At 43.1% G+C, this 25381-nt stretch overlaps 1 protein-coding gene across 7 annotated transcripts in view; it reads left to right on the top strand.

The window, feature by feature from the left end:
• Window positions 1–25381, top strand: part of kcnt1b (potassium sodium-activated channel subfamily T member 1b) — a 433004-nt gene that overhangs the window by 160116 nt on the left and 247507 nt on the right. The window contains exon 1 of one of the 7 annotated variants that reach the window (XM_087998273.1): window positions 878–1289. The exons of the other annotated variants lie outside the window; for them this stretch is intronic. Within the exon in view, the coding sequence (XP_087854399.1) occupies window positions 1144–1289 (146 nt within the window). The 5' untranslated portion in view covers window positions 878–1143. Of the gene's footprint in view, window positions 1–877; window positions 1290–25381 lie in introns of those variants that run through there. 7 annotated transcript variants of the gene reach the window in all.

The following is a 25381-nucleotide window of genomic DNA, read 5'->3' as shown; positions in this document are numbered from 1 at the left end:
CTGCACACAAAACAAATCTTTGCACTGTACTTAGGTGCATGTGACAATAGTAAATCCGAAAGGTGAAGTCACCATTGTCCTGCTCCAACAATAGAGAGAAAGAGAGAGAGAGAGAGAGAGAGAGACAGACAGTGGTGAGTTTAACCTGAGGGTCACCACACCTCAGATAAAGAGTGAGGTTGAGAAGGCTGGCCCTGCACAGTAACCTCAGCTGATACAGGATTTGGAGATGCTGGTGCTGCACGAGGGTGGACAAGGTCAGAAGTCACACGACATCAGGTTATAGTCCAACAGGTTTATTTGAAATCACAAGCTTTCAGAGAGTTGCCCCTTTACCTGACAAAGGAGCAGCATTTCGAAGGCTTGTGATTTCAAATAAACCTGTTGGACTATAACCTGATGTCGTGTGACTTCTGACCTCGTACAGGATTTGAACTTACACTGTTGGTGTCACACAGTACTGTAAATCCACCATCCGCCTAAATGTGTGAGCTAGGTTAGCTGCTGCATGTTCCGTTTTACCATGTTGGAGGTGTCTATTAATTTGCAAAGTGCTTTGAGATGTCCTGAAGCTGTGAACTGGTTCCTTAAAATGCCAGCCTTGCTTTCAGTCTTAAAGTAGAGTTGGGCACTGACTGTGCAATTTATAAGATTTAAAACTGTTGTAATAGTTAACATTTTGAACATTTTCCATCACAGCGAAGAGATGAGGAACAGGAAGTTTCTGACCACGTACATTTCCTTCTGTAATTTTCACTTCAATCCGCGCGACAAAGCAACATTTTTACATTTACACTCATAACCGGTGCAGAGTTGACAAGAGACACTGACTGAGCACTGAAAGCAAGCTGTACATCATTTGATGCAGCATTTCAGGCACTGTGAATGCCTGCTTATGACAGTCACTCTCCTCCACCCCTGTTGCTGAATGATTTGGTCAAAAATCAATGCAGCAGCAAGATTTGCTTGTCTCTTTATTTTTGATTCTTTGCATCGTGAAGACCGAATGAAGATTAGGACCAGTCCACTTCCAAGTGCAGGGAGAGATGCATTTAAGACTGGGTGGTAGCTGCCAGCAGAGGGGTAACTGCTGTGGGCTTTGGCGAGTGAATTAATTGAGAGAGGTCTGATGCAGGCAGAATTATGGCAGGAACAAAGCTGAACCCGTCCTCTTCAGAGCCTGAGGCTGTGATGAATGCAACCAAACAGAACACCAAGGATGCAAATGTAAACAGTTGCCCTAAAGCAGCTCGGAGGATGGGATCTTTAGGGAGTGACCATGGACCAAGGTACTGCATTTTTTTTGTTGTTGTGGAGGAACTATTATACTACAATAGAACAGCCAGTGTACAAACTAGTTATAATCATGATGAGAATTGTAACGCTGTTTCAGAAAGCAGTATTTGCATATTCAGGTAGGAGGCAAAGCAAGCCAGCTTAAGGGTTGTGCTCATTCACTGGATAAGATATATTTAACTCATTTGATGGTAAGCAATGATGGATATTTCAACAGGCTCTCTGTTGTCTACAGTGAGAATACTGTCTTATCTATTTTCTTGTAGAGCAGCGAGTTATAAGGGAGAGTGGCGGATGTTTGAAGTCAGGTGCTAGCCATTGGTAGAATTTTAAAATAGGGAAAGACTTGTTTAGCTGGTAATTCACACTGCACGTGTGGTCACTGCAGCCTGTCAAGCACGTACCGCTGCAATCGTTTGGCACAGGAACAGCAAATGTTGTGTGTTTCGATATTCACTTCTTCCGATCATTTTTGTTAGTTTAGCCGGTTATTACAAAAATTGAGAGTAGGGTGTGCGGAGGGAGAGTACTGCTTCCCCAGAAACATTCCAGATTTACATCACCTTCATTTAATACAGTGCTGGCATCCTGTCAGCAGGCATGCATTGCAATGTTCTCAAACTACAAGTTGTTAGCTCTTTCTGCTCCTCGTCTAGAAAAATAAATGTTTTTAAATTTAATTTTCACCCTTTAACCTTTTATTGGATGGCGATCACAAAATAGAAGGTGGCTACAAAAGGCAGCAGCTCACCAATCGACTTGTTCTGGGTGATGTCTACAAACTCTCTTTGGTCAGCTTCGAGTCACAGAACCACTCCAGACGTTTTCTTTTGAATTCCTTGGTTGTCCACTGCTTTCGTGGGGCAGTGAGGTCCTGGCTCTCCTGAACAGTCTCTCTGTACCTCTCACTTCAATCTGGTCCTCATCTCAACAACTCATGGACAGAGAGCTGTGCCCCGCAGTTAGGTGAAGTGGAGATCGGGAAATGCGTGCAGAGAGATTGTGTCTTGTCGGAGTTTCTTAACCATGACTTAGTTGTCTCTAGGAAGCTGGGAGCAACAGATCCCTGTGGACTCAGGGATTTACACTTTGTGGGAAAGTAGCTAACTCACCCTGCACAGCTGATAGCAGTGACTTCGAAAGGGGGGGCATCATCAATGACAACAGGCATTGTATTTGTGAGGAACCTTCATTAAACTCACAGTAAAACTGTTGTTAGATAGTTTCGAGTCAATCAGTTTCGGGATGATATTAATATTTTCTAATCAACGAGTTCAGAGTTGTTATTACGCATGGGACAGTATTACTGACTCTGGCCTAATACACTTGCATCCAGGTACTTCCCTTTTATTAATAAATAACAGAATGTATGTAGAGGTTAAATATGAAGCTGCAGAGACTGCAGTGTTTATCCTACAAAGGTGCACTGATTGGAACTCCATGATGGAAATGCTGAGATTGTTCTGAACCTCCGAAGAATGGTTTGAACTTTAGCCTCTGCGTCACTTTTTCATATCCACTTACAGGTGGTGGGTTGGGCTGGCTGGGCCAGCATTTATTGCCCGCCCCTAATTACAAAGGTGATGACGTCACTGGAATATAAATCCAGAGGCTCAGGCAAATGTTTCAGGGCCTTGGGTTCGAATCCCACTCTGTCAGATGGTAAAGTTTGAAATAGATTGATAAATCCAGAATTAAAAGCTATTTGAATGGCAACAATGAAACCATTGTCAATGATTGTGAGAAGCCATCTGGTTCACTCATATAGCTTAGGGGAAGAAATTTGCCATCCTCACTTAGTCTGGCCTACATGTAGGCACAGGAGTAGGCCATTCAGCCCCTTAAGCCTGTGCTGCCATTCAATGAGATCATGGTTGATCTATGACCTAACTCCAGATGGCTGCCGTGGGCCCATATCCCTTGAAACCCTTCCTTAATAAAAATTAGTCTATCTCAAATTTAAATTTAATAGGTAGCATCTACCATCGCTTGACTCCAGGCCCACAGTTATGTGGTCAACTGCCTTTGACGTGTCCCAAGCAAAGTTGTATCAATCCACTACAAAGTCGAAAGAAATGAATGGAATTGATGGCCCAGTTGTCATTGGCCTACACTCCAGAAATGGCAACAGCAAACCTAATTCTGTTGAATCTGCAAAGTCCTCTTTATAGATACCTAAGGTTGAGGGGGGAGGGGCAGGTGGGGGGAAGGCTTGTGCTAAACTTGGGAGAGCAATCTCATAGACTAGTCAAGCAAAAGCCTGATATAGTCACACAGAATGTACTCTGAGTGGTAGACTTCAATGTCTTTCATTTTGAGAGGGCTAGAATACAAGAGCAGAGATGAACCAGTGAGGCTGCATATGGTTCTGGTCAGACCATGTTTGGAATATTGTGAACAGTTTTGATCTCTGAATCTCAGGAAGGATGTTGGAGGCGGTCCAGAGGAGGTTTACAAGAATGATCATGGAAATGAAGGGTTTGTCATGTGAGGAATGGTTGGGGATTATGAGTTTGTATTCAGAGTTTAAAAGAATGAGCGGGGGAAGTCTCATTAAAACTTACAGAATATTGAGAGACTTGGATAGAGTGGACATGGAGAAGATGTTTCCACTATCACGAGAGAGTAGAGTCCAAGGGCACAGCCTCGGAGAGAAAGCACTCATCGATAAGCTACAGAGGGGCGGTCACTTTGAGTTCCACTAAAACTTGGCTAATAAGTGGTAAGTAACAATTGTGTCAGACAATGACTGTCTTCAACAAGAGAGAATCTAATGTTTTCTTCCAGACATTCAATGGCCTTATCATCACTGAATTCCCCACTGTTGACATTGTGGGATTATCATTGATTATAAATTCAACAGTCACATAAATAAAGTGGCTACTGGAACAGATCCGAGGCTAGGAATACTGCGGCAAGTAACTCACCTCCTTGACTTCCCAAAGCCTGTCCGCCATCTCTAAGGCACAAGTCAGGAGTATGGTGGAATCTTCCACTTGCCTGGATGAACGCTGTTCCAACAACCCTCAAAAAATTCAACACCATCCAAGACAAAACAATCCCATCCACAATCTTCATTCAGTTGAGCACCAATTCAAAGTGGCAGCAGTGTGTACCTTCTAAAATATGCCTTGCAGAGATTTATCGCAGCTCCTTCCAAACCTTTACCACTGTGAAGGATAAGGACAGCAGAACATTGAAACACCATTACTTGCAAGTTCTCTCCAATTTATTTACAATCTTACTTTGAAATATGTTGCCATTCCCTCACTGTTACTGGGTCAAAACTCAGGAACTCTCTCCCTGATATCCCTATGGGCATACCTAATCCCAAAGTCTACAGCAGTTCAAGAAAGCAGCTCACCATCATCGCCTTAAGGGAAATCTAGGACAGATGACAGATTCTGGCATAGCTAACAATATCCACATCACACAAGTGAAATAATTACTCTGTTTCAGAGATAAGTGAAATTAACACATTTGTGATGGTGACCATGAAGCTGACATTGATTTGTTATAAAAACTGATCAGGTTCACTAATGTCCTTTTAAGAAGGGAAATTGGCTGACTTGACCTGACCTGGCCTCCATGTGACTCCATAGCTCCAGCAATGTTGCTGATTTTTTAAATACCTTCTGTCATGGCAGAGAGAGCTGATTATGTACAAGACCAGAATGTATTTGTTTTGGTGAGAAAAGTGAAGCAAAAGGTCAGAGTGCGGCTACCTATCACCTGAAAATAGTGCGGCTTAAACTTAATGTAGCGCACCTGTTGGAGGATGCTCAGGAGTGTGGTGGACACTCATTTGCATGTTTCTCCCCCTCCCACTCCTGCCTGGACAGAATTCCACATCAGTTTCAGAACGTTCCCTCAGGAGCCTGCCCCCTACAGTCTGAGGGACCTCCATGTCTGTCTGCACGGGGTGGCGGGGGGGGGGAGGGGGGGGGGGGGGGGGGGGGGGGGGGGCTCCTGTCTAGGTTCATGCCTAGGTTCATGCTGTACACCATCCATTCTTTCTCCTTTATCCAGCTCCCGGACACACCTCGGTGACCTGTTTGACCACCAGGCAGTGGGGTTCCCCAACAGATGTCTCTGCACATGGGTAATTGTAGGTTAAGATGGTTCATGGGCTCCCGACCCAGCTGTTTATTTTGCGATGTTGAGGAGTCCATGGACAATGTGTATCTTGTTTATGGGAGCTTGCGCCCCTTTTAAATAGTTATCTAAGGAATTAGTTGTTGCACTTTCAGTTGGACTTCAGACCTGCGCTCCTACCTGTTGGCTCTCAGTACATGTCTGAGTGAGAGCACCTCCTTGTGGGTCTACTCCTGGGCCTGGCTAAGGTCCAGGCAGCAGGCTGTGGAGGGAGTTTTAGTTCCCTGATGCCTTTCCCTCTTCTGCAGTTACATTCCTGCACACAGTGTCTGCCAGCATAAGAGCTAAGGAGAGGTGGGTACCACCAGGGCTGGTTTCTTGGCCTACAATTCTATTTTGATTTAGCCCTCCCTCTTTCCCTAAACATCCACCACTTTTATGATTGTTGTGCTGCCCATAGTGGATAGTGCTTGGACATTGTTTTACTTTGTTAGCTGGTGTTGGGTTTACAGTAAAAAAGGCTGGCTTCTGGGTTGCAATGCCCCAGGTGATGAATGCTTGATAATTGTTACTTATTTCATTGTTTAATCAGAAAAAAAAGTGGGGGCCGTTGAGAGGTGGGAACTATGGGGCCTACTCAAATAACTCTTCAGAGGCTGACACCCCAACTCCAATCAATCAAATGCATAGCCTTTGACAGTAGCACTGTCTCTCACTGAGTCAGGTATTCAGGGGTTCAATATCCCTGACATTCACCCTTTTATGTCAGCTGGGGCTCCCTAATTGGACCAGATTAACAGCCCCAATCAGGGAACTCATACTCTGTGATTAGACTTCGATGCAATCACGATAATATAAGGCATTATCTTCCCCTATAACTCAATTTTCATTTCGTCCCTCCCTTGTTCCCTCTCTTTTTGTTATTGTTATACTGCCCTTGGTAGGCAGTGTTGTAATTTGGACGATTGGGTAATTTGGTGATGAATTCTTAAAATTAAAAAGAATGAGCAGATCTCCCTGCTATAGGAAGGGCATTGGGAAACTTGAAAGTGTGCAGAAATATATTTACAAGGATGTTACTGGGGTCGAAAAGGGTGGCATTGGAAAAGCACAGCAGGTCAGGCAGCATCTGAGGTGCAGGAAAGTCGACGATTTGGTCATATGCCTTTCATCAGGAATGGCCGAGTTGGAGGATTTGAGCTATAGGGAGAAGCTGAAGAGGTTATGGCTGTTTTCCCTGGAGCGTCGGAGGCTGAGGGGTGACCTTATAGAGGTCTATAAAATCATGAGGGGCATGGATAGGGTGAAGGTCTTTTCCCTGAGATAGGGGGGTCCAAAACTAAAGGGCATAGGTTGAAGATGAGAGTGGAAAGATTTAAAAGGGATCTAAGGCACAACTTTTTCACACAGAGAGTGGTGTGTGTGTATGGAATGAGCTGCTAGAGGAAGTGGTGGAGGCTGGTACAATTACAGCATTTAAAAGGCATCTGGATGGGTATATGAATGGGAAAGGTTTAGAGGGATATGGGCCAAGTGCTGGTAAATGGGACTAGATTAATTTGGGATATCTGGTTCAGCATGAAACAAGTTGGACCGAAGGGTCTGTTTCTGTGCTGTACATCTTTATGGCTGTACGATCAAGTTTCTTGTACACATTAACAGGTCCAGACAGCGGCGTATGGAGGGAGTTGTGATTTGCAGTTGGCTTGCATGACTATGTCTGTACCCATGTTTGGAGAGGTGTACACAGCATCCATTGGTATCCATGAGGTGTTCAGAGATAAGTGGGCACCGCATGGCGTTGGCATGCATTCATTCCCCTTAAAACAACCCTCCCTTGTTTTTCCCACTTATAGATTTGTTTCTGTTGTCACATTGCCCCTGGTGGAGTGTTTATAATTTATCGATTGGGTGATTTGCTGGTGGGTTTATTTAATGTATTTTAAAAATGCTTCAGTCTTTCCCAGGGGAGAGGGTGGAATTGTTTTCCGGTCAGAGAAAGAGTCCAGAAAGTAATGGTGGAAATTGGTGTTTGTACTCACACCACATATGGATACCTTCCTGTTAAACAGGAAGGACAGGCTAACACTGGTGGTCTGTGGCAGGTTTTGTCTGCAAATGAATGCTAATTTATAAGTCAGGAAACCCCCAGGCCCTTAAAGGAAAAAATAAATCTCAACTGCATTTTGGAAAACACCGAGCAGTGCTGTTTGTTCACTAGTTTGACAATTCTAAGCAAAAGTCAGGATGTAGTTGTGGAGAGAGCACTTGTCCCTTAAGGCTCTGAGGGCTAAAGGGATCAAAGGCGGTGAAAGTGAGAACAGGCACTAAGGTGGATGATCGACCATGATCACATTGAATGGTGGAGCAGGCTTGAAGGGCTGAATGGCCTGCTCCGGGTCTATTTTCTATTTTTCTATGTCCTACTTTCCTTACGTAGTGCACCTGGTTCTTCTCGCGGATATCATCATCCAAACATTAAACTTGTAGTTTTACCTCCAAACACAACATCATCCATCCAGACAATGGACCAGGGATCATTGTAATGTCCAAAGCATAGCACTCCCATTGATGTTTTAACTACATTCCAAACGTCCTGGAGATGGACCTTTCAACCATTGTTGGTAATTGCGGGAAAGAATTTAACATTGCCATAGTGTTAGTGCAATTAAGAACTCATGGAATAAGGTTAGAGAAGCAACAGTCCAGGTCTGCTCGAGGAGGTTTTGACCTGTGGGTATGAGCGATTTCATACATGTTGCTCAGTGACTCTGCTAAAGGTATTGTGTAACAGGAAATGAATGATAATATGCATGTCATTGCAACTTTGAGTCATGTTTGTGATGAGGAGAGTTTGAGCAAGTTGGACGTTTATTCATTTGGGGTTTGGAAGATTGAGAGGAGACCTTATTGAAAAATACAGGATTTTCAGGGAACGTGACAGGGTAGATCTCGTTTCCCCTTGTGGGACAGTCTAGGATCAGAGAGGATAATCTCAGAATATGGGGCTGTCCATTTAAGACAGAGATAGGGAGGAATTTGTTCTCTCAGAGGGAGTGCATCTGAGGAATTCTTTACCACAGAGGGCTATTGAGGCTAGATCATTAAGTGTATTCAAGGCTGAGATGTACAAATTTTCATCGAGTAAGGAAATAAGGGGATACAGGGAAAAGGTGGGAAAGGGTCATAGGGTCATAGAGTCATAGAGATGTACAGCATGGAAACAGACCCTTCGGTCTAACCCATCCATGCCAACCAGATATCCCAACCCAATATAGTCCCACCTGCCAGCACCCAGCCCATATCCCTCCAAATCCTTCCTATTCATATATCCATCCAAATGCCTCTTAAATGTTGCAATTTTCCCAGCCTGTACCACTTCCTCTGGCAGCTCATTCCATACACGTACCACCCTCCATGTGAAAACGATGCCCCGTAGGTCTCTTTTATATCTTTCCCCTCTCACCCTAAACCTATGCCCTCTAATTCTGGACTCCCTGACCCCAGGGAAAAGACTTTGCCTATTTACCCTATCCATGTCCCTCATAATTTTATAAACCTCTATAAGGTCACCCCTCAGCCTCCGACGATCCAGGGAAAACAGCCCCAGCCTTTTCAGCCTCTCCCAATAGCTCAAATCCTCCAACCATGGCAACGGTTGAGGATTACCAGATTAGTCACGAACTAATTCAATGATGGAGCAGACATGATAGGCCAAATGGCCTATTTTTGCTCCGCAATCTTATGATCTAATCAATGGGCAATGGGCACATGGTATTGAGACTTTAAGAAGGGAAGAATGGGAAGATTACTAGAGAGCTGTCATCAGTATTCTGCATCTAAGAATTGACAGAGAGAGTTGACAGGTTAAACTGAAAGTGAGGAAACGTTAAGTAAGGTTAAGGAAACCATAAAATAAGATTAAGATCGGGATGTGGCAGGATCACGTGCTACCCAGCATTCCCTCTAACTTTCTATTTGGCTGCATAAAGCTCTGAGGTCCATACATGGTCATGAATTCTGGTTAATGCTGCATTTGGTGTGCCAATGCAGTTCACCTTGCAGAACCCTGGAATGGCTGTGCACGCCCACAGTCACCCAGTTTAAAAGGAAGGCTGGTGCCAATCAATTAACACTGCCCTATATTATCATTATAAACGTTGGTTTTCTACTTAAATGGGTGTTCTTGCAAACTATCCTGATAAGTGCAGATGAAAAGCTTCGAGAAAACGTGTCTTTATTCAGCAGTACTGGGGCTTGGTATACATTTTCATGATTTAATTCACAGTGGAAATAAGCTGAGTCTGCGATATAAGCATTTGTGGGACAGAATCGCGACAAATTAACCTGTTGCAAAGGCATTCTGTCTTTGAGTGAACTTTGTCAATGAAACCAAGTGCCCACAGATTGTAAATTATGTACTCTTGGGTTTTACATCTCGCTGAGATGCACTTTCTTTGGCTTCAAGGTGTTTTGAGAAAATGGCTTTAAAAAACATTTCCTGTCAATGTGCCCTTCATGCACTAAATTAACTCAATGGGTGTTATTTCAAGTCAGACACACAAAAACAGGAAATACTTAACAGGGATAAATTTAACATAAAAGATGGCCAAGCCACATCTGTCCATTAACTGTAAGTCCATTAACTGTAGCTCCATTAATACAGATAAGTGTAGGGCTCCATTGTAATTGAAAATATTGAAACAGATTGATCGGAAATGAAATGACACATCTCTGAGGTGCTTGTAGCTATTTCACAAAAGGTGCCTTTTAAAGATATGCTCTGAAATAAGGCAGTTTACAGACACAGTGGTCACCTGTTCAGATGCCGGTTATTATTCCTACTTTTGCTTTACGCCAACATCTTGTACATTTTTCCCACATTTGTTTCCATCCTGGCCAATGGACGTTGGCTCACTTTGTGTGCAGTTCACTGCCAGCAGGAACCAAGCATGTGAAGAAGGAAAATATTGCGGATGCTGGAAATCTGAAGTGAAAACACAAATTGCTGGAGAAACTCAGCAGGTCTCGCAGCATCTGTAGAGAGAGAAACAGAGTTAAAGTTTACGGTCTGATAAAGTTTGGTTCTGAATGAACATAAAGGCCACAACAGGGTAAAAATAATTTCCTTCCCTGAAGGCCACTAGTGAACCAAATGGTGTTTCTTTTCCCTGACAATTAGCAATGGTTTTATGGTCATCATAGGCCCTCCATGCTAGATTTTTAAAATTAAATTCAAATTCCACCATCTGTTTGAGTTTTCAGAACAATACTTGGGTCTCTGGACTAATAGTCTAGTGATATTCTAGTGTAGACTCTTGGTCTGTACTCAGTGGAGTTTAGAAGAATTAAGGGGATCTCATTGAAATGTAAAGAACACTGAGAGGCTTGAATCAAATGGATTTGGAGAATCCACTCGTAGGAGAGCCTAGGGCCTAAGGCCACAGCCTCAGAGTGAAGGGATAACCCTTTAGAACTGAAATGAGGAGGAATTTCTTCAACTAGAGGGTGGTTAATCTGTAGAACCCATTGCTGCAGAAGGCCGTGGAGGCCAAGACATTGAGTATCTTTAAGACATAGATAGGTTCTTGATAGGAGATCAAGGATTGTGGTAAGGAGGCAGGAGAATGGGGTTGAGAAACATATCAACCAGATCAAATGGCAGAGCAGACCTGATGGGCTGAATGGCCTAATTCTGCTTCTATATCATATGGATGATGCCACAAGCAATTGCTCCCTCAATGTGAGTGATCCTAACTGGTATGCTGGAAAGTTAGTTCAGGATTTCTGAAGAAAACATCATGCTGGAATAGTGATCTTGTGTATGTCGAGGGGAGAGAGATGGTATGGAGGAGGTCTATTTATTTAATTATCCTGTCCTGGGCTTTTGAGAGGATTTGAACAAAGGTCACAGTTTTACAGACTTAACTTTTATATATGAAACTCAAAGGCTTTTACCAGGTTTCTATCCTGTGGATCCTACTCCATCAATCCATCTGTTTTTAATTACTAACCACTTCTTCGTGGTGAGAAAGTAAATTTGTTCCGTGTGAGTTTCTGGTTTGATATTATGGCATTATGGAATTTAAGGTATTTTTTTAAATAAATCAACGCTTTAAGCATCAGATTTCCATGATTCAGGAAACTTTCCTTTGAAAACTGCAAGTTGGTGCCTTAGATTACAACCGGTGCTTATTTCTCCCCCCACTCAGCAAATACAATCTTGATTCAGTTCTGATCTAAACGTTTGGTTTTCAGAGGATGGGGTATCAGATTAAACATTAGCCGTACACTGTGTTCAGACAAAGGATCAAAATCTTAGTTGAAGAGTTAGGTTTTTGGTTTGAAAGAGTGTCTCAAACGAGCTAAAGATATTTTTGGAAGAAATTTTGATGCTTCAGTCCTAAATAGCTGTTGGCATGGTTACCACTGGTGGTGTCAAGGAGAAGAGAAATGCTCGGGAGCCTTCTTAGATGGAATACAGAATTCTTGGAGATGTGCAAGAGATCACAGAGTTCCAGGAATAGAATATGAGCAGGGAGGGATTAGGACACAAAGCTGACAATTATGAATTTAAGGGGTCACTGGGTAGAAACTATACAGCACAAAGGGCTGCAGAGCTTTGGATGAGATCATTTTAATAACATCACACATGTATTTTTATCTGTGTGTGTGTGTCTGTGTTTGTGTGTCTGTGTGTGTGTGTTTGTGTGTGTTTGCCTGTGTGTGTTTCTCTGTGTGCCTGTATGTGTGTGTGTGTTTCTGTGTGTGCCTGCGTGTGTGTGTGTGTCTGTGTATGTGTGGTGTCTGTGTGTCTGTGTGCATGGCATGTGTGTGTCTGTGTGTGGTGTCTGTGTGCGCACACGTGTGTGAGTGTGTGTGGTATATGTGTGCGCACACGTGTGTGTCTGTGTGTGGTGTATGTATACGCACGCGTGGGAATCTTGTGTGAGTGAAGTACCTGCTATTAGTGTCTGCAAAACAAGGGTGACTGAGTGAGCACACTTTATAACTATTTCAACACTTGAACACCACAGATGCTGGCAATCTTCAGTGAAAATAGAAATTGCTATGCATAATAAGGAGTTCACATGACATCTGTGGAGAATTAACCTTTCAGGTCAACGACCTTTAAACGATTGCAAAGCACCTGATAATTTTTTCCCACTCATGGGATGTAGGTGTCACAGGCCAGGCGACATTTATTGCCCATCCCTAACTGCCCCCGAGAAGGTGGAGATGAGTCACTACAGTCTATGGCAGAGGTCTTAAATACCCCTGCTATGCTATTAGAGAGGCATTTCTGGGTTTTGACCCAGCGATAGTGAATGAATGAAAACCAAAGGCATTGCAGATGCTGTAAATCAGAAACAGAAGCAGAAGTTGCTGGAAGAGCTCAGCAGGTCTAGCAGCATCTGTGAAGACAAATCAGAGTTAACGTTTCCAAAAATGTTAAGTGTGATTTCTCTTCACAGATGCTGCCAGACCTGTGAGCTTTTCCAGCAACTTCTGTTTTATGTTTCTGATAATGGATAAATGGTGATTTACTTTAAGGTGTGTAGCTTGGAGGACAATTCTGAGATTATAAAGCATGGCGTATATAAACAAATTCTTTCTTGGTTTAAAATAGAAAAATTGGAAGAGAAGAAATTCCATACGTGCCTTTACATACAGGGTTAGTAATAGCATTGTCAACAAGTTGATCATTTACATCATCCACGGACACATGATTTTCATCGTTATTTCATTTTTCATTCACTCGTGAGATGTGGGCGTTGCTGGCTGGGCCCAGCATTTATTGCCCGTCCCTAGTTGCCCCTTGAGAAGATGGCGGTAAGCTGCCTTCTTGAACTGCTGCAGTCCACCTGCTCTAGGTTAACCCACAATGCCTTGGGGTGGGGTGAAATTCCAGGATTTTGGCCCAGTGACACCGAAAAGAATGGCGATATGTTTCCAAGTCAGGATGGTGAGTGGCTCGGAGGGGAACTTGCAGATGGTGGTTTTCCCACAGATCTGCTGCCCTTGTCCTTCTCGATGAAAGTGGTTGTGGGTTTGGAAGATGCTGTCGAAGGATTTTTTGACGAATGTCTGCAGTGCCTATTATCGATAGTACACGCAGCTGCTACTGAGTGAGAATGGTGGAGGGACGTGGTGTCAATCAAGTGGATTGCTCTGTCCTGGATAATCCTCGAACTATCACCTTACCCACTACCGGGCTGACTCTACCCCAGAATGGACAAAACACAACAACTCCCCTCCTGCAACAAGCTACCTGATTTCTGCTCTCCCACTACCTGTCACCCCCCAACTCATTCCTGACCACCCGACAAGCTCCTTCACCTTTTGGACCTGATATCACCCAGACCCAAACCAACACCTCCCACAGCCGACCACCTCCATCTGTGCTGCTCCCCAACCCAGACCCTCCTCCCAGACCCAAGCCACCTCAGAACTTCCCCTCCCTTTCCCCACATAGACCCAAACCCTCTCTACCTCTTACCCACTCACATACGCAATCTAGATCAAAATCTCTCCCGTGTGCCTAAATCTGAATCACCCAGATCTGAGCAGGGCTTACTTACTACTGAGACCCGAACCCCAAAACCTTCCAAACACAACCCTGCCCCATCCCATTCTCTCTCAACCCTCTCCCATTCATGGCTCCTAACCTATTCTATCACACTTTCGTTTGTCATTATATAAATGTTTTGGGTGGGAATATCTACGGCATGGTTGATAAGTTTGCGGATCACACCAAAGTTAATAGTATAGTGGACAGTGAAGAACGCTATCTAAGATTACAAAGAGATCTTTATCAATTGGGTCCATGTGCTGAAGAGTGGCAGATGGAGTTTAATTTAGATAAATGTGAGGTATTGCAGTTCGGTAAAACAAACAAGGGCAGGATAAAAGTAGGGATAAAAGTAGGGCGTACATCAAAATCTCTCCCATGTGCCTAAATCTGAATCACCCAGACCTGAGCTGGGCCTACTTACCACTGAGCTGAAAATGTGTTGCTGGAAAAGCACAGCAGGTCAGGCAGCATCCAAGGAGCAGGAGAATCGACGTTTCGGGCATGAGCCCTTCTTCAGGAAGAGCCCTTCCTGAAGAAGGGCTCATGCCCGAAACATCGATTCTCCTGCTCCTTGGATGCTGCCTGACCTGCTGCGCTTTTCCAGCAACACATTTTCAGCTCTGATCTCTAGCATCTGCAGTCCTCACTTTCTCCTACTTACCACTGAGACCTGATTCCCAAAACCCTCCAAACACTGTAGTAGAATATAGAGCGCTAAGGGTTCAGGTACATATTTATTTGAAGTTTGCTTCACATATATAAAGCATGGTTAAGAAGGCATTTAGCTCGCTTGCCTTCATTGCTCAGACCTTTGAGTCCAGGAGTTGGGATGTTATGTTGAGGTTGTACAGGACGTTGGTGAGACCTCTTCTGGAGTACTGTGTCCAGTTCTGGTCACCATGTTATAGGAAGGGTATCATTAAGCGGGAGAAGGTTCAGAAAAGATTTATCAGGATGTTGTCGGGAATGAAGCGTTTGAGTTATAAGTAGAGGCTGGATAGAGTCATAGAGTCGTAGAAATGTACAGCATGGAAACAGACCCTTCGGTCCAACCCGTCCATGACGACCAGATATCCCAACCCAATCTAGTCCCACCTGCCAGCACCCGGCCCATATCCCTCCAAACCCTTCCTATTCATTTTCCCATCCAAATGCCTCTTAAATGTTGCAATTGTACCAGCCTCCACCACATCCTCTGGCAGCTCATTCCATGCACGTACCACCCTCTGCGTTAAAAATTTGCCCCTTAGGTCTCTTTTATATCTTTCCCCTCTCACCCTAAACCTATGCCCTCTAGTTCTGGACTCCCCGACCCCAGGGAAAAGACTTTGTCTATTTATCCTATCTATGCCCCTCATAATTTTGTAAACATCTATCACCCCTCAGCTTCCGACGCTCCAGGGAAAACAGTCCCAGCCTGTTCAGCCTCTCCCTGTAGCTCAGATCCTCCAACCTTGGCAACATCCTTGTAAATTTTTTCTGAACACTTTCAAGTTTCACAACATCTTTCTGATAGGAAGGAGACCAGAATTGCACACGATATTCCAACAGTGGCCTAACCAATGTCCTGTACAGCCGCAACATGACCTCCCAACTCCTGTACTCAACACTCTGACCAATAAAGGAAAGCATACCAAACACCTTCTTCACTATCCTATCTATCTGCGACTCCACTTTCAAGGAGCTTTGTTCAGCAACACTCCCTAGGACCTCACCATTAAGTGTATAAGTCCTGCTGAGATTTGCTTTCCCAAAATGCAGCACCTCGCATTTATCTGAATTAAACTCCATCTGCCACTTCTCAGCCCATTGGCCCATCTGGTCCAGATCCTGTTGTAATCTGAGGTAACCCTCTTCGCTGTCCACTATACCTCCAATTTTGGTGTCATCTGCAAACTTCCTAACTGTACCTCTTATGCTCGCATCCAAATCATTTATGTAAATGACAAAAAGTAGAGGGCCCAGCACTGATCCTTGTGGCACTCCATTGGTCACAGGCCTCTAGTCTGAAAAACAACCCTCCACCACCACCCTCTGTCTTCTACCTCTGAGCCAGTTCTGTATCCAAATAGCTAGTTCTCCCTGTATTCCATGAGATCTAACCTTGCTAATCAGTCTCCCGTGGGGAACCTGTCGAACGCCTTACTGAAGTCCATATAGATCACATCTACTGCTCTGCCCTCATCAATCTTCTTTGTTACTTCTTCAAAAAACTCAATCAAGTTTGTGAGACATGATTTTCCACGCACAAAGCCATGTTGACTATCCCGAATCAGTCCTTGCCTTTCCAAATACATGTACATCCTGTCCCTCAGGATTCCCTCCAACAACTTGCCCATCACCGAGATCAGGCTCACCAGTCTATAGTTCCCTGGCTTGTCTTTACCACCCTTCTTAAACAGTGGCACCACGTTTGCCAACCTCCAGTCTTCCGGCACCTCACCTGTGACTATCAATGATACAAATATCTCAGCAAGAGGCCCAGCAATCATTTCTCTAGCTTCCCACAGAGTTCTCAGGTTCACCTGATCAGGTCCTGGGGATTTATCCACCTTTAGCTGTTTCAAGACATCCAGCACTTCCTCCTCTGTAATCTGGACATTTTGCAAGATGCCACCATCCATTTCCCTACAGTCTATATCTTCCATATCCTTTTCCACAGTAAATACTGATGCAAAATATTCATTTAGTATCTCCCCCATTTTCTGTGACTCCACACAAAGGCCGCCTTGCTCCTCTTTGAGGGGCCCTATTCCCTCCCTAGTTACCTTTTTGTCCTTAATATATTTGTAAAAACCCTTTGGATTCTCCTTAATTGTATTTGCCAACGCAATCTCATGTCCCTGTTTTGCCCTCCTAATTTCCCTCTTAAGTATATTCCTACTCTCTTTATACTCTTCTAAGGATTCACTCGAACTATCCTGTCTATACCTAACATATGCTTCCTTCTTTTTCTTAACCAAACCCTCAATTTTTTAGTCATCCAGCATTCTCTATACCTACCTGCCTTCCCTTTCCCCTTAACAGGAATATACTTTCTCTGGATTCATGTTATTTCATTTCTGAAGGCTTCCCATTTTCCAGCTGTCCCTTTACCTGCGAACATCTGCCTCCAATCAGCTTTCAAAAGTTCTTGCCGAATACCGTCAAAATTGGCCTTTCTCCAATTTAGAACTTCAACTTTTAGATCTGGTCTATCCTTTTCCATCACTATTTTAAAACGAATAGAATTATGGTCGCTGGCCCAAAAGTGGTTCCCCCACTGACACCTCAGTCACCTGCCCTGCCTTATTTCCCAAGAGTAGTCAAGTTTTGCACCTTCTCTAGTAGGTACATCCACATACTGAATCAGAAAATTGTCTTGTACACACTTAAAAAATTCCTCTCCATTTTTTCACTGGAGCGTAGGAGATTGAGGGGTGACCTTATAGACGTTTATAAAATAATGAGGGGCATAGATAAGGTGAATAGTGGGTGTCTTTTCCCTCAGGTGGGGGATTTCAAGACACGAAGGCATATTTTTAAAGTGAGGAGAGAAAGATTTAAAAAAGACATAATGGGCAATTTCTTTTACACAGAAAGTGGTTTGTGTGTGGAATGAACTTCCAGACAAAAGATCATTGCATGAATGGAAAAGGTTTGGAGGGATATGGACCAAATGCTGGCAGTTTGGGATTATGGTCAGCATAGACTGGTTGGACTGAAGGGTCTGTTTCCAAGCTGTATGACTCTATGACTCTCTATTCATTTATCTGGCATCCCACTCTCTTGGGATATGACCAATCCTACTTGGCACCCTGACCACCTGGCGCTCTAACCCCTCACCCACTTAGCACTCATCCCAGGCGTGCCCTGTCACAGCAGTTGTGAAAGGTTTGGCTAGCCATTTAAATCTCAGAACATGGCACTGCAAAATGTGGCCCGTGGTCTCCATGGCAACTCTCTCCGTTGCTGCATCCGTGGCTTCCCACACAGTCTTGTAGCTGAAGCCCCCTGACCAGGAATCTCCAGAGCAGAACTCCCCTAAAGAAAAGAGGATAATTTCTAATCCAGTCGGGGTCAGGAATAGGGTTTCAGAATATCTGACCTGATATCTCCTACGTGGCCTGGTGTTATACTTTGTTTTATAATGCTCCTGTCAAGGACCAGAATACTTCATTGTGTTAAATGCGCTGATAAAAGTGTGCTGTTTTTTCTCAACTATCTTCATCACCCATTTGCCTTTGAATTATCCTCATCGCATCAGCACGGGTACATCTGTTGGGGACTTGTTTTTGTTTTCTTTATCATCTAATCTATGAAAAATGAATGAGGTCTTACTTGATTGGATAATATCCAATCATTCCATTAAAAGATTACACCTGTCATGTTGACAAATTATCAAATGAAAAGAATGTCAGCAATTTTGTTTGCTGCTGTTATTTTCTTTGTCATAATTTATCCTTTGATGCAACATTTACTTAATTGTTTGCTGGGTCTTGGGTATGTTTGCACGCAGACCCCTGAATCCTTTCAGATCACAATAATATCAAATGACTGTCAGACTAACATATTCTCACATCTGCTCTCCACCAACAGTGATAATTTTCCATAATGCATAATTGACTGAAACAATCTGAAAAGTGCATTTGCTTTAAAAAGGCACTTGCTTTTTATTTAGGTAAGTACACACCCCTCCTCACTACACACAGAGAAGCATTTGGCTCGCAAAGTGAACACCTTTCTCAACCAGATACACTTTTAATTCTAGTTCTGTGTATTTATTTAGCTTTGCTATTATTAACCATCTAGGTTCTCATTTGGGTTAGCTTTTAGAGGAATACTTAATATAGCACTTCGATTGAGTCTGTAGAATCCTTGCAGTTAGCACACACCTTGCTTCTCGGGGTCACAGTTTCATCATCACGTATTTGCTGTTAGACCATAAGACCTTAAGACATAGGAGCGGAAGTAAGGCCATTCGGCCCATTGAGTCCACTCTGCCATTCAATCATGGCTGATGGGCATTTCAACTCCACTTACCCGCACTTGCCCCATATCCCTTAATTCCTTGCGAGATCAAGAGTTTATCAATCTCTGCCTTGAAGACATTTAACGTCCCGGCCTCCACTGTGCTCTATAGCAATGAATTCCACAGGCCCACCACACTCTGGCTAAAGAAATGTCTCCTCATTTCCGTTCTAAATTGACCCCTCTCTAATTCTAAGGCTGTGCCCATGGGTCCTAGGCTCCCCGCCTAATGGAAACAAATTCCCAGTGTCTACCCTGAAGAAGGGCTTATGCCCGAAACGTCGATTCTCCTGTTCCCTGGATGCTGCCTGACCTGCTGCGCTTTTCCAGCAACACATTTCCAGCTCTACCCTTTATCAGCCATGCATTATCTTGTAAGTTTCTATTAGATCTCCCCTCAACCTTTTAACTCTAATGAATACAGTCCCATGATCCTCAGCTGTTCACTGTATGTTAGGCCTACAACTGCTGGGTAGATTTGTTGATTTGGTTGTTGATCCCTGTTGATTTGGTCCAAATGTTATGAAGATTCTTTGTATTTAATCATTCTTGTACACTTGTGTTTTAAGGATTATGGAGATACTTCGAATGGATTTTTTTTGCAAAAGGTCAAATTCTGAGTGGAGTAAGCATATTCTCTCTGAGTTAAAGTGGGTTTCCTCCGGGTGCTCTGGTTTCCGCGCACGGTCCAAAGAAATGCAGGTCAGTTAGATTAGACATGGGCCTGATGAAGGGCTTTTGCCGAAAACGTTGATTTTCCTGCTCCTTGGATGCTGCCTGACATCTGTACTTTTCCAGCACCACTCTGGTCTAATCTCTGGTTTCCAGTATCTGCAATCCTCTCTTTTGCCCATCAGCCATGATTGAATGGGAATTGCAGGGTTACAGGGATACGCGGTGGGGTGGTTCTGGATGGGATGTTCATTGGAGGATTAGTGCAGATTTGATAGGTCATAGACTCAGACTCATACAGCATGGAAACAGACCATTCAGTCCAACTTGTCCATGCTGACCAGGTTTCCCAAACTAAACTAGTCTCATTTGTCTGTGTTTGGCCCGTATCCTCTAATGCTTTCCTATTCATGTACCTGTCTAGACTTTAAAAGAATAGCAAGTGATTGAACTTAAATATAAAATATCTTAAGGGGATCGACAAGATAAATGGTGAAAAATGTTTCATCCAGCTGATGTATAAAGAGAGACTGGATTGGTTGGGACTGTATTCACTCCGGTATAAAGGAATGAAGGGAGATCTCTCTAAAATTCTAACAGGACTGCACAGCGTAAACACTGGAAGGGTGTTTCTGATAAACAAGGTTCAGAGTCAGGATTTGTGATAGGCCATTTAGCACTGAGGTGAGCAATGTCTTCACCCAGAGAGGGGGTGCCTGTAAAATTCACTGCCACAGAAAGTGGCTGAGGCCAAAATATGGAAAGTTTTCATGAAGGAGGTAGATAAAGTTCTTAGGACTAAAGGGATCAAAAAGTACACAGGAGAAAGCAGGAACAGGGGGCTGAGTTGGATGATCAGCCATAAGCATATTGAATGGTGGAGCCGGAGTAGGCCATTGAATCCTGCACTGAAAATGTGGTGCTGGAAAAGCGCAGCAGGTCAGGCAGCATCCAAGGAGCAAGAGAATCGACGTTTCGGGCATGAGCCCTTCTTCAGGGCATTGAATCCTGCAAACAGCTTACCACCACCTGGGTCCAATCTGATCAATGATTGTTTCACAGAGGAAGCCAGAATGGATTGATAAAGGGTAGGTTGTGCCTGCCAAAGCTGACTGAACTTTTGATGAATTTGACAGTGTTATGACATGGGATAAACTCTCCTGCTTAATTTAAACAAGCAACACAAAAAAGATTTATATGGTACAGTAATCTGTGAAAATTCGAGAGGCCAAGAACTATTTAAAGTAAAAATTAACAACTTTATATCTTAAAGAACAAGGTTAGCACTGTTGCCTCTCAGCACCGGAGACCCGGGTTCAATTCCCACCTCAGGCGACTGTCTGTGTGGAGTTTGCACGTTCTCCCCGTGTCTGCGTGGGTTTCCTCCGGGTGCTCCGGTTTCCTCCCACAGTCCAAAGATGTGCAGGTCAGGTGAATTGGCCATGCTAAATTGCCCGTAGTGTTAGGTAAGGGGTAAATGTAGGGGTATGGGTGGGTTGCGCTTCGGCGGGTCGTTGTGGACTTGTTGGGCCGAAGGGCCTGTTTCCACACTGTAATCTAATCTAACAGTGAATAATTAACTAACAATTATTTACAACTCCTTCCTCTAACCTATCTTTTATCTCCCCCCCCATAATACTAGTCTGATAAAACTCCTGATTAAGATTTACAAAACAAAACTTCATATCTCAAAACCAGGCAGCTTTCAGTTTTCTTTGTATTCCTGTCTTCTTTTCTTCTGCTTGGGGATTCCGCTTCACAGGTTACTGATTGATAAAAGAGAGGTATTTTTCAGGCCGTCTGTACATGCCGGCTTGGCAGTTCGCCTCCCAACTGTTTAATTTTCCTGGTCTTATACTCCCAAAACATCGGATTGTGTCATTGGCTTTTAAAGTCATCAATATACGCAATTCAAAATTGATTGGATTATGGTATGTTTGAGGGTATAATTTAAACTGATTGGCCTAATTTGAATCTGTTTGTTTCCAGGCAACCGTCTGCCCTCGCTACCCCATATGTTACATTGTGTCTTACTGAGAACACTTGGTGCTGTCACTGCTAGCTTTTAACACTCTTAAAGGTACATTACACCCATATCTTCATAACAAAAGGAAAATGTCAGTGGATGTGACCTGTATCAACTTGATAAAGCCTTTGATACAAATGAAAACTGTTGTGTGAAGATGGAGATCATAGAACTGAAAGCAAATTAATGGCATGATCAGGAACTTGGCTTGAGAAAGTGGTGGTGAGCTGCTCAAAGGGCTAGATGGTCTGGTGCTATTCCAATTTTTCCAAGAATAACCAAGCAATTGAGTCAGTGTAAAGATACAAATATGCAAGGAGTCAACAATAAACCAACTGTCATGCTAAAATCATAACACTTCAATGAATCTAAGGACTCTTAAACAACATTGCTTTATTTCTCCTTGTGTTTGTGTATGTGTTTGATATCACATTTTATTACATTTTCTTGCAGTCAGTAGGTAATAAAGTTCCTTTCTTTTTCACGCAAAAACACCCGCATGTCAGGCTCCTTTATTTTGTAGAAAACATTATTGCAATTGACATCAGGTAGCTGCAAGCAGTAAATACAAATATTTGATGTGACCAACTGTAGAAGCTTTTAAAGATGGGAGTCGATTCCCTTCCTCACTTACCACTTCATTACTGTGACTAAGCAGCTTATGCACAGTTCCCAAATCTATTTTAATTTCTTAATTAGTGTCATAGAGAGCTACGGAACAGAAACTAGATTAGTTTAAGATATCTGGTCGGCATGGTCCAACTCGTCCATGCTGACCAAATATCTTAAACTAATCTAGTCCCACATGCCAGCATTTGGTCCATATCCCTCTAAACCCTTCCTATTCATATACCCATCCCGATGTCTTTTATAGATTCCGATTTTGTTTCTGATTTCCTGCATCTGTAGTTGTTTTTTTTTGTTTAATTGGGCCAAGCATGCTGTTACATTTTGTCAGTCTAACTTTTAGTGATAGGACTTCCATATTTTGGAAAAGAAAAGACAGAAATTATGGATCACACAACGATCAACCTCTTCTCAAAATATTCCTGCTCAAGTTTAGCTTCTTTCCCATACTTGTTTCAAAAGTTTTGACAAAGGAAATCACGGAAAAAACAACTACTTGCATTTTCTGGAGATGTAGTAATTGGAAAACAAACTGAAAAGATCATTACTGAACCAACAAAGGGAGACGTTAGGAGCCTTTAGTTCACAGAGAGTTGTTAGGATAAGGAATACTTCATGAGAAAATATTTTTGAAACAATACCTATGAATGGTATAAATATTTAATAGAAAAGAGTATGTGAGGAAAGGATAGGGCAATCACAAAGTGGAAGCAGGAGGCCCTTCAAGCATGCTCTATGGTTCGCCTGTATACATGTAACTTTCCTGCACTAATCCCTATAGATCTTGATACTTGTAATATCTAGAAATATGTTTGAGACACAAGGGATGACTGAAAAATTGAGGGATTATTTGTTTAAAACACACAGAGGGCTGTCTCCCCTTTAAGTCTCTACACCCTAATCAACTCTCATTATATCCTCTCTTACTATTGAAATGGTTCCATTCTTAATCAATAAGGCTACCACTCCCTCTTTATCAATCCCCCATCTTACCTCTGGACTTTAGAACATATATTTAGCTCCAAGTCTGAGAGGGGGTGTGTGTGATGGTCCAGTGGTATAGTTGCTTGTCTATTCATCCGGAAAACAATCTTTTACTGCAACGAGGAAAACTAAAATGTCCAACATAATTAAATCAGAAGAGAGAGGTGAGAAACACGTGAACAAAGCACTGAAGCCTGTGAACAGGTTAGCTCAAATTTACATTCATCAAACAAACCCAGTGAGAATCAGAACCAAGCTAAACTAACCGCTGAGTTCACATTTAACTTGGAGGCTATGACATGGTAACTATTCCTTATGTGCAACTCAGTCAGACTTGGAGCTAAATATATGTTCTATGTGGGACTAGATTAGTTTAAGCTATCTGGTCAGCATGGATGAGTTGGGCCATGCCGACCAGATATCTTAAACTAATCTAGTTTCTGTTCCGTAGCCCTGAAGAAGGGCTCATGCCCGAAACGTCGATTCTGCTGCTCCTCGGATGCTGCCTGATCTGCTGTGCTTTTCCAGCAACACATTTTCAGCTCCTATTCATCCAGAAAACCAGGTTATGATCTGGGGACTTTTTCTCATTCACTCGTGGGACATAGACATTGGTGGGTGACCAGCATTTATTACCCCCTCCCTAGTTGCCCCTTAAAAAGGTGGTGGTGAGCTGCCTTCATGAACTGCTACAGCCTCTGTGCTGGAGGTTCACTCAGAATGCCCTTCGTGGGGGAAATTCCAGGACTTGGACCCAGCAACCAGGGTTCAAATGCTGCCATGGCAGATGTGGAATTTAATAACAAATTTGAAATTGGGACAATAATGATGACTATTATCACGAGAAAACTCATCTAGGTTCACTAAACTGCTGTCTTTACCTAAGCTAAGACCCATGGAAATGTGGTCAACTCCCCAACAGCCCTTGGTAATAAATGCTGGCCTAGCCAGCGATGCCACATCCTGTGAATGAGTAATTGAAATAAAAATACTCACGCTGGTGCTCTGTGAGTCCGAACCAGAGAGATTAAGGTGGAGGTATCAATTACAGAAGTGTTCACTCAGCGTGGTCTTACTGTTTTCATACTGCAGACCAAACATGCAATGTCCTCTACTATATCTTACTCTTCATTATTTACATCTATTTTTAAAACGTTCTCATTATTTTCTTTTTTCTTCTCATTAATTTGTACAAAGGGTAAAAACAGCACGGAGAGTGAATATTTTTCTATTTATTAAACAAATATCTAAACTTAGAGCAAAAAGGGAAAAAACAAAACCTTACCTTTGATTTGAGGTAGAGAGAAATTTAAAAACACACTTTGGCTCCTCACCAATCAGCTCCGCCTCTTCTGTTGATTTTGCTTCTCGTTTTCAAAAGTGAGAAAATTATCAGAAGAGAGAAAGAAAGTTATTTTTAATTGTTGATGGGATTGTGGGCATTTCTGACTGGGCCGGCATCTATTGCTTATCACCAACTGCCTAAGAGTGGCTTGTTTGACCATTTCAGGGGGCAGTCAGGAGTCAGCCACATTGCAATGGGACTGGAGTCACATGTAGGCCAGACCATGTAAGGATGGCAGATTTCCTTCACTCAAGTACATTCATGAGTTTTGATGATAATCAGCAGTGATCACATGGTTGCCATGAGGCTAGATTTTCATTCTGGATGTTTATTGAAATCAAAATTTCACCATCTGCCCTATTAGGTTTCGAACCCATGACCCGAGAACGTTAGTCAGCTGTTCTGGATTGGTGGTCATTGATACTATGCTGCCAGCATTCCTGCTGCTCTATCATTCCTGCCCAATGTGCAAGTCTGAAGAGGAAAAGGATGGGAATTAGCTGAGTAGCTCTAACAGGAAGCTAGCATGTTCAAGAAGGATTGAATGCCCCCCAACTGTGCTTTTACCATCCCAGGATTCTCTAGTCTCTCGCTCCTTGATGCTGTGCTCCTCTCTGATTGAGACCTAATCTTGGGATGCACTGCTTAAACTGCCGTCTCACTGAACTCCTCAGTTTTCCAATTTGCTTCCGAACAATTTGTTTGTGCTTTATAATCTTTCTCACACCTTCTTTCTCCTGCTTTTGTATAC

This window comes from Chiloscyllium plagiosum, unplaced genomic scaffold, assembly GCF_037043375.1.
Source record: "Chiloscyllium plagiosum isolate Xiang-an unplaced genomic scaffold, Cpla_swu_hap1 HiC_scaffold_21, whole genome shotgun sequence".
NCBI lineage: Eukaryota > Metazoa > Chordata > Chondrichthyes > Orectolobiformes > Hemiscylliidae > Chiloscyllium > Chiloscyllium plagiosum.
This window is presented reverse-complemented; position numbering and strand designations above follow the sequence as displayed.